The sequence below is a fragment of the Corythoichthys intestinalis genome, chromosome 9 (assembly GCF_030265065.1).
Source record: "Corythoichthys intestinalis isolate RoL2023-P3 chromosome 9, ASM3026506v1, whole genome shotgun sequence".
Lineage (NCBI taxonomy): Eukaryota > Metazoa > Chordata > Actinopteri > Syngnathiformes > Syngnathidae > Corythoichthys > Corythoichthys intestinalis.
This window is the reverse complement of record NC_080403.1, coordinates 51,387,982-51,402,450: the sequence shown is the minus strand read 5'-3', so window position 1 is coordinate 51,402,450 and position 14,469 is coordinate 51,387,982. Positions and strand designations below refer to the sequence as shown.

The 14,469-nt window shown below is 40.1% G+C and overlaps 2 protein-coding genes and 1 non-coding gene across 6 annotated transcripts in view; 1 reads left to right on the top strand and 2 right to left on the bottom strand.

The window, feature by feature from the left end:
* Positions 1-14,469, bottom strand: part of arhgef10la (Rho guanine nucleotide exchange factor (GEF) 10-like a) — a 389,757-nt gene that overhangs the window by 279,427 nt on the left and 95,861 nt on the right. The window lies entirely within an intron of this gene.
* trnat-cgu (transfer RNA threonine (anticodon CGU)) lies at positions 38-110 on the bottom strand. Its single transcript has one exon. It is a non-coding gene; the product is annotated as a tRNA-Thr (tRNA).
* LOC130921652 (zinc finger CCHC domain-containing protein 12-like) lies at positions 5,007-9,336 on the top strand. 2 transcript variants are annotated; one of them, XM_057845788.1, is made up of 3 exons: positions 5,007-5,285; positions 5,368-5,434; positions 5,754-9,336. In XM_057845788.1, exon 3 carries the CDS (start codon positions 6,716-6,718, stop codon positions 8,438-8,440), a length of 1,725 nt encoding a protein of 574 aa, XP_057701771.1. In that variant the 5' UTR covers positions 5,007-5,285; positions 5,368-5,434; positions 5,754-6,715; the 3' UTR covers positions 8,441-9,336. The 2 variants fall into 2 exon arrangements, with proteins under 2 accessions (XP_057701771.1, XP_057701770.1); XM_057845787.1 differs by having other exon boundaries at positions 5,007-5,434.

Below are 14,469 nucleotides of genomic sequence, written 5' to 3'. Positions count from 1 at the left end.
AGTCAAGCAAGAGAAACAACCTCCTTCGTTCATAGTAAGGCCCTGGTGAGAGTAGAACTCACGACCCCCAGTTTACGAGACCAGTGCTCTTACCACTGAGCTACAAAGCCCACTGATTTGAGTGTTTTTTACCCTAAAAACAGCAACCTAGTGTACCAAAAGCTAGAAAGTAAAGACTCAAGTGACCGAAAAACTCTCCCTTATTCACAGCAAGGCCCTAGTGAGAGTTGAACACCGCCCCGTTTTACAAGACCAGTGCTCTAACCGCTGAGCTACAAGGCCCACTAACTTCTTACATCTTACCCTCAGAACCGCAACCTAGTTTTCCAAAGTCTTCCAACATTGAGAGTCAAGTAAGAGAAACGACCTCCTTCGTTCATAGTAAGGCCCTGGTAAGAGTTGAACTCACAACCAGTGCTCTTACCACTAAGCTACAACTTAGCACTGAGCTACAAAGCCCACTAATCTTGGCTTTTTTACCCTCAAAACACCAACCGAGTCTACCATCAGCTAGAAAGTAGAGAGTCAAGTGACAGAAAACCCCTAGTTTACAAGACCAGTGCACTAACCGCTGAGCCCACTAAAGGCTTATCACGACCCCTGGTTTACGAGACCAGTGCTCTTACCACTGAGCTACAAAGCCCATTGGTCTTGGCTTTTTTTACCATAAAAACAGCAACTTAGTCTACCAACAGCGAGAACGTAAAGAGTCAAGTGACAGAAACGACGTCCCTCGTTCATTGTAAGGACCTGATGAGAGTTGACCACACGACCCCTGGTTGACAAGACCAGTGCTCTTACCACAGACCTGCTCCAAGTCTCTGAGATTTGAAGCGTGCCTTCTCCAAACCGCTATTTTTAGATCTCTCCACAGGCGTTATCTGGGATTCAGTTCTGGACTCTTTGCTGGCCACTTTAAAAGTCTCCAGTGCTTTCTCTCAAACCATTTTCTAGTGCTTTTTGAAGTGTGTTTTGGGTCATTGCCCTGCTGGAAGACCCATGACCTCTGAGGGAGACCCAGCTTTCTCACACTGGTCCCTACATGATGCTGCAAAATTTGTTGGTAGTCTTCAGACTTTATAATGCCATGCACACAGTCAAGTGTCCAGTGCCAGAGGCAGCAAAGCAACCCCAAAACATCAGTGAACCTCCACCATGTTTGATGGTGGGGGCCGTGTACCTTTCTTGAAGGCCTTGTTTTTTTTCCTGCAAACTCCAGCATGGCTTTTTTATGTCTCTGGGTCAAAAGTGGAGTTTTCCTGGGTATCCTACCATAGACTCTGTTTTCATTAAGATGCGGAGGGATAGTACGGGTAAACACTGTTGTACCCTCGGACTGCGGGACAGCTTGAACTTGTTTGGATGTTAGTCGAGGTTCTTTATCCACCATCCTTACAATCTTTCATTGAAATCTCTTTACAAATTTTTTTTCCGTCCACATGTAGGGAGGTTTGCCACAGTGCCATGGGCTTTACCCTTATTGATGACACTGCGTACGGTAGACACAGGAACATTCGGGTCTTTGGAGATGGACTTGTAGCCTTGAGATTGCGCATCCTTCCTCACAATTTTGCTTCTCAAGTAGTCAGACAGTTCTTTGGTCTTCTTTCTTTTCTCTAAGCTCAATGTGGTACACACAAGGACACAGGACAGAGGTTGAGTCAACTTTAATCCATTTTAACTGGCTGCAAGTGTGATTTAGTTACTGCCACTGCCTGTTATGTGCCACAGGTAAGTAACAAATGCTGTTACTTACACAAATTAGAAAATGATGATTTTTCAAAGGGTGCCAATACTTTTGTCCGGCCCATTTTTTGAGTTTTGTGTAAAACGATAATGATTTTTTTCCCATTCTCTTTTGTGTTTTTTCATTGCAAGCAAAATAAATGAAGATATTACTACTAAAGCATTTGTAATTGCAAATTTTCTGGGGGAAATTGAGCATTAACTGACAGAATTGGAGGGGTGCCAATACTTTTGGCCAGCACTGTATGTATACATGTACATGAACATATATATACATATGGTATCAGTATGGTATCGGCCGATACTGCACAGCCAGGTATCGGTATCGGGGCCAAAAAATTGTATCAGCACAACACTAGTAATAACCACTTCAGCCTGCTATAAAACACTGGCACTCTTCTTCAAAATGCAAACTTGCGGTTTGAAGGTGGCACTTCAAACATGAAAACTCGCTTGTTTACAGCGAGAAAAAAAAATCTGTTGCTAATTCCCAATGCATGACGAGCAAAATTGAAGACGAGTGCACCTTTGTTTTTTAACGGAGTGTAAAGCTTACTGTTAGCGGCTTAGCGAACATACTTCCGGTGAACATTTCAAAATAAAAACAAAGTAAAAGCACATAATCAGGGGTGCACATAAGTGGTCCGCATGCGCGCACGTAGACAAACGCGCTGGCCCTCAACAGCTTCCATACGCTTTTGCATACCGATGGCTGACCACTGTATTTGCGGCGGACACGAGAAAATAACTTCTCAAAATGTCGAAGAGGCAGGCCACACTGAGTAATTACTTCTGTGTTCCCCCACCCCCGTCAAAAGACAGACAGACGACAGAGACGTCACCGGAGCTACCGAAACAATGGACTTATGCTGAAAAGTGGCTACAGGAGGAGCCATGGCTAGAAGCAAATGATGCTCGCACGGAAATACGGTACAAAATGTGCCGTGAGAATCCCAATGTCGCCGATGAGAGCAGCGCATTTTATGTAGCAGGGGTCCCCAAACTACGGCCCGCGGGCCGGATACGGCCCGCAGCCACATTTGGTCCGGCCCCCTGAACAAAAAAAAAAAAAAAATTTGGAAAAAAAAAAAAAAAAAAAAATTTGGAAAAAAATTTTTTTTTTTTTTTTTTTTTTTTTCCAATAGAGTTATTTATGTCCTGGCTTTTTTCTGTGAAGAACTGAGCAATGGTTATTTGGTTATTATCTATTTAATTAATACAGTATTATTACATTATATTACATTACATGATATTATACTATATTATATTATATTCAGGGGTGCACATAAGTGGTCCGCACATGCGTACTGGACGTAGACAAACGCGCTGGCCCTCAACGGCTTCCATACGCTTTTGCGTACCGATGGCTGACCACTATTTGCGGCGGACACGAGAAAATAACTTCTCAAAATGTCGATGAGGCAGGCCACACTGAGTAATTACTTCCGTGTTCCCCCACCCCCGTCAAAAGACAGACAGACGACAGAGACGTCACCGGAGCTACCGAAAAAAAGGACTTTTGCTGAAAAGTGGCTACAGGAGGTACCATGGCTAGAAGTGAATGATGCTCGCACGGAAATGCGGTACAAAATGTGCCGTGAGAATCCCAATGTCGCCGATTAGAGCAACGCATTTTATGTAGGGTCAAAGAATTTCAGCCATCCAAACTTTGAAAAGCACGAAAAAAACAGAGAGCATGTGGCAATTAAGCAAACTATCGATGTCAAACAGGACCCCACTCGCCCTATGGACATGTGGCGGAATAGGGCGGAATAAAGGTAATGAACAGCGACATGCACTGACAAACGTGTTTTTGCTCGCATTTTACAAAGCTAAACATACACGTTCAATGAGGTCTTATGAGGAGGACATCCCACTTTTAAAAAGGCTTGGAGTAAATGTGGGAGCCGCATAATGCCCTTTATTTTGAATTGGTGCTTTTATGTTTATTTCTTTACATTTCACTTCAAAGTAGTGGCAATTTTGTTGTGCCAGTTGATGTTAATCAAGCATTAACTGTTAATATAATTAATCAAAGTTAATTGGCTCTAAGTAAAGCTTGTCATAAATTTATCGCATCAGGTGGGTCGGCTCTCAAGCTCAATGAGGACCAAGTCACATCTCCAGGTCCTCCTCTGAGAACCTGGGCAAAAAAATGATGTGCACCCCTGATTATATTATATTATATTATATTATATTATATTATATTATATTATATTATATTATATTATATTATATTATATTATATTAAGGGCTGTCAAAGTTATCGCGTTAACGGGCGGTAATTAATTTTTTTCATTAATCACGTTAAAATATTTGACGCAATTAACGCATATGCCCTGCTCAAACAGATTAAAATGACAGCAGTGTCATGTCCACTTGTTACTTGTGTTTTTTGTCTCCCTCTGCTGGCGCTTGGGTGACACTGATTTTATGCACCATGAGCATTGTGTAATTCTTGACATCAACAATGGTGAGCTACTAGTTAATTTTTTTGATTGAAAATTTTACCAATTTTATTAAAACGAAAACATTAAGAGGGGTTTTAACATAAAATTTCTATAATTTGTACTAAAATCTATCTTTTAAGAACTACAAGTCGTTCTATCCAGGGATTGCTTTGACAGAATATTAATGTTAATGCCATCTTGTTGATTTATTGTTATAATAAACAAATACAGTACTTATGTACAGTATGTTGAATGTATATATCCGTCTTGTGTCTTATCTTTCCATTCCAACAATAATTTACAGAAAAATAAGGCATATTTTAGAGATGTTTGAATTGCGATTAATTACGATTAATTTTTAAGCTGTGATTAACTCGCTTAAAAATTTTAATCGTTTGACAGCCCTAATTATATTATATTATACTATATTATATTATATCATTTTTATGTTATTTACTGTGGTTCCATGAAGAATCCAGAAAGGGTTATTTGATTGTGGCTTTCTGAAAAACAATACATTTTTACATTTAGGCACTCCTGCAATCGTCACACTTTTTCTGTTACAAACTGACCCCGGCCCCTCATCAGAGAAGAGAAGGGTTATGTGGCCCTCACAGGAAAAAGTTTGGGGACCCCTGTTATGTAGGGTCAAAGAATTTCAGCCATCCAAACTTTGAAAAGCACGAAAAAAACAGAGAGCATGTGGCAATTAAGCAAACTATCGATGTCAAACAGGACCCACTCGCCCTATGGACAAGTGGCGGAATAAAGGTAATGAACAGCGACATGTGTAACCCAGGTTAACATAGTCTCACCAAATTAAGAGCCATTGATAACGACAACCAAATAAGACAAATAAGACTACATTATTAAACATTAAAATGGAAAAATGTTTAAAAACCCGTGTTTAAAAATATTAAAAACCTGATATAATCATCAAACTAAGTTATTTGACAATTACTTGATTTAAAAGAAATAAAAAGTTAAATAATTCGGCTACACTTTTATTTTGAAAATCTCTATTGGCACTAACCTGTAGAATGCGCACTTGCACCGCTACTGCTCATTCGTGATTGAAGAAGGAAAGCGGTAAGCCCCTTAGAGTTGCTGCTAAAAAGATTAAAATATGATAAAAACTATGATACTAAAACTTTTCTTCTAACTGTGAAAGGTGTATTTTTGGACTACTCACAAGCACTGTTCATCTCTATGACAAACTGCTTGCTGAAAGGGACTTGGTGAGTTAGAAATCCTACTTAATCATATTTGTTTAATATTTTAGTTCATATTATTTGAGCCAGTGTATGCTAAAAGTGTCAATTCATGATATTTTTGTCACACGATTGTTGTAAACCAAGAAATGGTGGTTAATTGAACGTATGACGTCGCAAAATGTCTCCTTTTTGCCTAGCCTAGCCACCTGCTCTGTCGGTTTATAACGTGCGTCACTGCACTTTTGTCGACTTCACTCGACGATAACTTTATTTTAAAACATACTTAGATCTCTTTAGTGTGCGAATTAGTTTATTTATTTATGTATTTTTGTGAATTCGATAGGCTATTAAAGCTTGATCCAGAACTAATTGAGAAATTGTTGGAAAGAGAAAGTCCAACCAAGAAACAAGATGGCGAGCTAATCCGGAGAAGATCCATCGAACTGTGCCGCACGCAGGAGCGAGAAGCACGCGAGATTCCCGTTTAACATCCTTCGACCTGGTAGGATCTACTATATTTTTTTTTGTTGCCCCAGCGGAGGATTTTCCCCCCTCTGATCTCAAGGAACAGCAGAAAGACTGGAAAAAAAAAGACATTGATACAGAAAAAGGACACTCCTATCTATCGGAGCCGTTCAGCCTTTTGCTGAATTGTTTTGAGTTTACCATTTTTGTCAAGTTTATTTTTCTGCATCTGTCTTTAATGCTCTAAGTGTTATTGACTTAAGGTTTTGTTGATCAACAAAATTATACCATTTGATGAGAAATTTTGAATATTGAAGAAATCAATTGATTTAAAAAGGAAAATTAGAAATCTGAAAAACAAAAACAACCCGGGTTGATAGATCCTAAAAATAATCAAAAATAACTGATTATAAGATAGGAGAAATAATTGATAATAGATCCTACAAATAATCAAAAATAACTGATTATAACATAGGAAGAGAACTTAAAGGAAAAATTGACTTATTCAATAAGGGAACAAATTTCCTTTTGTGAAATTTATATATATATTTTTTTCAATTCTTTGTTAACTGTATGTCATTGTATGTCTATTGTGTGTTTTTGTTTATAAAGAATAGGCCGGCAGTTCAACAACATAATTTGTCCGAGTCATTTATTTGGTTTGTGCATATACTGCTTCAGTAGTCGAACCTAGTACTAGCCATTGCATAATTAATTGACTGTAATCACGTCATAGGTGTTACAGAAACTTGGCGAGCTAGCCAGGAGCAGTACATAAACCAAATAAATCTCCCTGGCCTAGACATTGAAATAGACCAAACTAAAAAAAAAAAAAAAAAAATGGATACAGTTGACAAAGAAAACGTTAAAATTCCAAACGCAGTTATAGTTAGTGGGATCACTAATACAGCTGTTGATGAGGAGTTAACTGACTTCCTGAATCAGTATGGGCGAATTGCTAGAAAAATCTCAGTCGATGAACCCCAGTCACCCTTCCACAAAAATGCCATTGTGGAATATGAGAGCGGAGCTGCCCTGAGAGCTCTTGAGCATTTACTGCCCCATTCCCTCGAATGTTCAAGTGACGTTACTTACCAGATCAGAGCTCTTTCAACTGAGTATATATCAGCTTTCACAGATAGCGCCACCAACAGTTTTTTCAGCGAATTGCAGAAAATTGCCAAACTCAGTGGCAAATCTTTTGAAGCTGTCTTGCATGAGCACCTTTCCAAATGCGCTCAGTCAGTTGGAAGCAGTGTTGAACCACCTGAAACCTCAAATTCAACCTCAGAGACACAAAGTGAACCAACAACCACAGATGATAGACAACAATCAGTAAATGACCAAATTCAACATGAAACTATTCAACCGATCAGCACAAGCATAACTTCCAACACTTTTAGGCCAGCTAATGTACCACAAAGTGTCTCTTCATCTGGTACACCAACAAGCCTCATACATCACCCAGACGTCCAAAAAGTTGTGGTAGAACACATAGTTCGAAGTGAAGCTCCGATATCACATGCGAATGCCTCTTTCCGCCTCAAGCAGTTTTCGGGCAAAGTACCCTGTCCTCCACATGAGGCAGATTTCGATACATGGCGCCATAGTGTGGAGCTCATACTTCAAGATCCTGACTTATCTGATTTGCACCGTTCACGCAAAATTTTGGACAGTCTTGCGCCACCTGCTGCAAATGTGGTGAAGCCTCTTGGGCCCAAAGCCTTACCAGCTGCTTATCTTGAACTGCTTACATCAGCTTTTGGTACAGTTGAAGATGGCGAAGAGCTTTTTGTCAAATTCGTAAACACGTTCCAAGACCCAGGCGAAAAGTCCTCACACTATCTTCATCGGTTGCAAACAGCTCTAACCAAAGTTTTGAACAGAGGTGGTATACTAGCTAGTGAAGCTGACAGACACCTTCTACGTCAATTCTGTCGCGGGTGTTGGGATAATGTTCTGTTAGCTGATCTTCAACTTGAAAAAATGAAAGAGAATCCCCCTACTTTCACTAATCTACTTCTGCAATTGAGAATAGAAGAAGATAAACAAAATGCAAAAGAAAGTCGGATGAAAAGCCATTTTGCTGCTACCAGACCAAAAGTAGCATCGCATGCTATTGCTGAGAATGATAGCATCCCGGATACCGATCTTGCTGAAGTGCGATCACAGATAACTGAAATACAAAAGCAACTGACCAAAATGAAGCCTCAAAAAGAACGCCCACAAGTAGTTCTTCAAAATGATGTAGTCACTGAACTAAAAGCACAAATTGCTGAACTCCAGAGTCATATCGCAAGGCTAAAGCCAGAAAGTCAGAATAAAAGACCAAATACCAAGACAAAAGCAGAATCTAAAGGAGCTCATCAAAATTCTCCAGCATCCAAAAATTTGAAGAGCAGGCCAAAACCTTGGTATTGCTTCCAGTGCGGTGAAGATGGTCACATCATTTCTTCATGTTCCAATGATCCCAATCCGTCCTTGGTTGCTGATAAACGAAAACAACTGAAAGAAAAGCAGTCACTTTGGGACAGGCAAAACAGTCCCAAGCAGACTTTAAACTGAAACCAGCGCTCATAGCGGGACAGATGGGCGCTGCACTTGAAACTAGTCCCACTGAACAGCTACGAAAGACCAGAACACAATTCCAGCGCAACCAACCTGCCACTGCGACATTACCCAAAGGCCTAATTGGAGCTAAATACACAGCACAAGTAATAATCAACAAACAAGCTTGCAATTGCCTACTTGACACCGGATCACAAGTGACCACAATATCTCAAACGTTCTACAATAGTTATCTCTCACATATGGAAATCCATTCAATAAATGACCTTCTGGAGGTTGAAGCTGCAAATGGTGAAAATGTTCCATATGCAGGTTATATCAATGTTGATATTACCTTTCCAAAGGACTGCTTTGGAAGTGAATTCACTGTGTCCTCCCTTGCTTTAATTGTTCCAGACACACGGTCCAGTGTCCAGTCTTCCCTCTTGATTGGCACTAACACACTCGACCTTCTCTTCGAAAATTTTCTTTTGACTAACACAGATCTCAGTATCCTTCCACATGGTTACAGAGTTGTATTAAGTGTGTTGCAACGAAGACATAAAACAAAAGAGAACAGCAGCTTTGGTCTTGTCACATTTTCAAGTAAACACCCTGAAAGGCTTCCTGCTGGACAAAGTCGAGTCTTGGAAGGAAAAATCCATGTAGACTTTGAGAACCCAGGCAAGTGGGTCGTGGTCGAGTCTCCCTCCGCATCTTCCTTGCCTGGTGGTGTCATAGTCACCAATTGTCTACTTAAACTTCCTGATAAATGCTCACAAAAACTTGCAGTAGTTCTGCGAAATGAAAGTAAACATGATGTGTTTATCCCGGCAAAAAGTGTTGTGGCTGAAATTCATGCTGTTCAAGAAGTAATGAAACCCAAGCAGAAATCCAGCTCAAATTCCACTACTAAGCTGAATCTAAATTTTTCCGATTCTCCAGTTCCTGCTGAATGGAAGGAGCGTATCGCACAGAAGTTAAGTTTGTTGCCTGAAGTTTTTGCACTGCACAGTACAGATTTTGGTTGCACTGATAAAGTCAAGCATCAAATTAAATTAAGTGACGAAACTCCATTTAAACACCGACCCCGTCCAATACGACCACAAGACCTCGATGCTGTACGCCAGCATTTGCAAGAACTGACTGAAGCAGGAATAATTCGGGAGTCTGAGTCGCCATTTTCCTCGCCAATTGTTGTGGTGAGGAAGAAAAATGGAGATATAAGGCTTTGCATTGATTATCGGAAACTGAATTTAAACACAATCAAAGATGCCTATGCGCTTCCTAATTTGGAAGAGACCTTTTCAGCGCTCACAGGATCGAAATGGTTCTCAGTCCTCGATCTGAAAAGTGGTTACTACCAAATTGAGGTCGATGAAACAGACAAGCACAAGACAGCCTTCACATGTCCATTAGGATTCTTCGAGTTTAACAGGATGCCCCAAGGCGTAACAAACGCACCAAGCACGTTTCAAAGACTAATGGAGAAATGTATGGGTGATATCCACCTAAAGGAAGTCCTTGTCTATTTGGATGACCTTATAGTTTTCTCAGAAACACTTGAACAACACGAAGCCCGCCTTCTTCACGTGCTTCGTCGTCTCAAAGAATATGGCCTTAAGCTTTCGCTTGAAAAATGCATATTTTTCCAGACATCGGTAAAATACTTGGGCCACATTGTTTCCCAGCGCGGTGTTGAAACAGATCCTGAAAAAGTTGCTGCTTTAAAGACATGGCCAAGTCCCCAGAATTTAAAGGAGCTTCGTTCCTTTTTGGGATTCACAGGTTACTACAGACGATTTATCAAAGACTTCTCTAAAATTGTCAAACCGCTTACCAATCTTACAGCTGGATACCCACCGCTCAGGAAGTCAAATAGCCACAAATCAAGCGATGTCCAATATTTTCAGCCAAAATCTTCATTTGGGCAAAGATGGACAGAAAGTTGCCAGCAAGCATTTGAAATGATAATACACAAACTGACTTCTGCTCCAGTTTTGGGTTTTGCCAACCCCAAGCTGCCGTATGTATTACATACAGATGCCAGTACAACTGGACTAGGAGCAGCTCTTTATCAAGAGCAGGATGGAGAGATGCGTGCAATTGCCTATGCAAGCAGAGGACTGTCTGTCAGTGAGAGTCGTTACCCTGCTCACAAACTCGAATTTCTTGCTCTCAAGTGGGCTGTAACAGAAAAGTTTTGTGATTACTTGTATGGCAGTCCTTTCACTGTAATAACAGATAGCAATCCTCTAACTTATATTTTGACCACAGCTAAGTTAGATGCGACAAGCTATCGCTGGTTGTCCAGCCTTTCGTCTTTCGAGTTCCAGCTTCGTTACAGAGCAGGCAAACAAAATGCTGACGCAGATGGCTTATCTCGACGCCCACATCCTGAGCCAGTCAACGATTGTGTATCACTGAAAGAACAAGAAAGAATCCGCCAGTTTGTCCACCACCACTTAGCTGGTGCAGATCCTTTCACCCACATTCCGCACCAAGTTGTAAGGGCAGTCTGTGAAAAACACTTCGTTTTCCAATATTTTGGCTCGGACCACAATGCACTTACTAGTCCAATAGTAACTTCATTGTCCATGTCCGCTGACGCTATTCCAGACAGTTTTGATCAGAGTAACATTCTTCCTGTTGGTTCAAGCATTTCAGAAGAAGAGTTGAGAAAAAGCCAAAGAAATGATCCTGCCATCAATATAATCATTCATCAGCTCGAAACAGGTGAAACCCCTCCACCTACTGTACGGAAAGAAATCCCACAACTCTCCATTTTTCTGCGTGAAATAAACAAGCTTGAGCTGCAGAATGGAGTTTTGTACCGGAAAAGAAATCTTGGCGAAACACAGTATCAACTCATTCTTCCTGAAAGCCTGAGACCTATGGTTCTAAAAAGCATACATGATGACATGGGTCATCTTGGTTTTGATCGTACCCTCGACTTAGCCAGATCAAGATTCTTCTGGCCGAAAATGGCTTTGGACATAGAGAAGAAAATAAAAAGTTGCCAGAGGTGTGTCTGCCGAAAAACACTGCCTGAGAAAGCAGCACCCTTGGTTAATATACATGTCACCAGACCTCTTGAACTTGTATGCATTGATTTTTTGTCTATTGAGCCAGACCGTAGTAACACAAAAGATGTCCTTGTAATCACTGACTTCTTCACAAAGTACGCTGTTGCTATCCCGACTCCGAACCAAAAAGCCCGAACCGTAGCCAAGGCCCTGTGGGAGAACTTCATTATCCACTATGGTTTCCCAGAGAAGTTACATAGTGATCAAGGGACAGACTTTGAATCACGAACCATCAAACAATTGTGTGATATGGCTGGAATACAAAAAGTTAGGACCTCACCCTATCATCCCAGGGGAAACCCTGTTGAGAGGTTCAACAGGACGTTACTAAACATGCTTGGAACATTGAAAGATGAAGACAAGAAACATTGGCATGACTTTGTAAAGCCACTCGTGCATGCCTATAACTGCACCAAACATGATAGTACAGGATTTACCCCATATGAGCTAATGTTTGGTAGGCAGCCTAGACTACCAATCGACCTCATGTTCAATGTTTCTCTGAATCATCATCAGCAACAATCCCATTCTCAATATGTGAAAACTCTAAAATCTAACCTCCAAGAGAGTTACCAACTGGCTATTAAGAATGCTGCTAAAGTTGCTGATCGAAATAAAACTAGATATGACAAGCATGTAACCGAATCTGTCCTAGCAGTTGGTGATCGTGTGCTCGTGAGAAATATTCGAATTAGGGGAAAACAGAAATTGGCTGATAAGTGGGAGTCTACAGTCCATGTAGTTGTGAGTCAGAAGGAAAATTTACCTGTATATACAGTAAAACCTGAGCATCACAACGGTCCCACTAGAACCCTTCACAGAGATCTTTTGTTACCCTGTGGTTTCTTGCCAACTGTTCCAGTGAGTCCTCTTGTAGAGAAGAAGCCACGACGGCCATGCACACGACAACACCCAACACACAATCCTGACGAATCTGAACCAGAGTATAACTCTGAGGAAGAGGAAGACTATTATTCATTCCATCTTCCAGTTCCTCCACGCGAGATCTCGAAGTCAATTGAAGAGTACGAAGTAGTTCTTCCCAAACCACAAGCAGATCTTCCTGACGAGCAACCAAAGTTGAACGATGGTGTAGAATCATTACTTCCTACCTTACATGATGATGCTCTGGAGGTCACACATGAAACCTTGAATTCACCTGATGTAGAAAAATTACTGGAAATGGAAAGATCAACAGAAAGTCTACTTGAACCTGAAGGAGATCCAGGCATTCATCTGGATGGAGCAGTCGAATGTTCAGACTCAAATAAGACTCATGCTGAGGAAGCAACAAAGCTTCAAGTAAATGGAGTGGAGCCTCTGAACAATGTCAATGAAGAAAATGCCACTGACAATGCCCTAGAGACAGAACAAGTTTTCAGAAGATCGTCCCGAGAGAGACGAAAACCTCAAAGGTTAACCTATCCGCAACTTGGCAACCCTATTGTCAGCATAGTTCAATCCTTATTCCAGAGTTTAAGTGAAGCTGTAACCACTTCTATTGAAGCCCATGAGATAAAGGTAGTCTAATTTGTGCAATATGCAAAGGGACTTGCATAGATTTTAGTGGGGAGGGTGTAACCCAGGTTAACATAGTCTCACCAAATTAAGAGCCATTGATAACGACAACCAAATAAGACAAATAAGACTACATTATTAAACATTAAAATGGAAAAATGTTTAAAAACCCGTGTTTAAAAATATTAAAAACCTGATATAATCATCAAACTAAGTTATTTGACAATTACTTGATTTAAAAGAAATAAAAAGTTAAATAATTCGGCTACACTTTTATTTTGAAAATCTCTATTGGCACTAACCTGTAGAATGCGCACTTGCACCGCTACTGCTCATTCGTGATTGAAGAAGGAAAGCGGTAAGCCCCTTAGAGTTGCTGCTAAAAAGATTAAAATATGATAAAAACTATGATACTAAAACTTTTCTTCTAACTGTGAAAGGTGTATTTTTGGACTACTCACAAGCACTGTTCATCTCTATGACAAACTGCTTGCTGAAAGGGACTTGGTGAGTTAGAAATCCTACTTAATCATATTTGTTTAATATTTTAGTTCATATTATTTGAGCCAGTGTATGCTAAAAGTGTCAATTCATGATATTTTTGTCACACGATTGTTGTAAACCAAGAAATGGTGGTTAATTGAACGTATGACGTCGCAAAATGTCTCCTTTTTGCCTAGCCTAGCCACCTGCTCTGTCGGTTTATAACGTGCGTCACTGCACTTTTGTCGACTTCACTCGACGATAACTTTATTTTAAAACATACTTAGATCTCTTTAGTGTGCGAATTAGTTTATTTATTTATGTATTTTTGTGAATTCGATAGGCTATTAAAGCTTGATCCAGAACTAATTGAGAAATTGTTGGAAAGAGAAAGTCCAACCAAGAAACAAGATGGCGAGCTAATCCGGAGAAGATCCATCGAACTGTGCCGCACGCAGGAGCGAGAAGCACGCGAGATTCCCGTTTAACATCCTTCGACCTGGTAGGATCTACTATATTTTTTTTTGTTGCCCCAGCGGAGGATTTTCCCCCCTCTGATCTCAAGGAACAGCAGAAAGACTGGAAAAAAAAAGACATTGATACAGAAAAAGGACACTCCTATCTATCGGAGCCGTTCAGCCTTTTGCTGAATTGTTTTGAGTTTACCATTTTTGTCAAGTTTATTTTTCTGCATCTGTCTTTAATGCTCTAAGTGTTATTGACTTAAGGTTTTGTTGATCAACAAAATTATACCATTTGATGAGAAATTTTGAATATTGAAGAAATCAATTGATTTAAAAAGGAAAATTAGAAATCTGAAAAACAAAAACAACCCGGGTTGATAGATCCTAAAAATAATCAAAAATAACTGATTATAAGATAGGAGAAATAATTGATAATAGATCCTACAAATAATCAAAAATAACTGATTATAACATAGGAAGAGAACTTAAAGGAAAA

Bases quoted from the DNA above. Each gene is read 5' to 3' on its own strand.
- LOC130921652 (XM_057845788.1), top strand. From the start codon at position 6,716: ATGGATACAGTTGACAAAGAAAACGTTAAAATTCCAAACGCAGTTATA.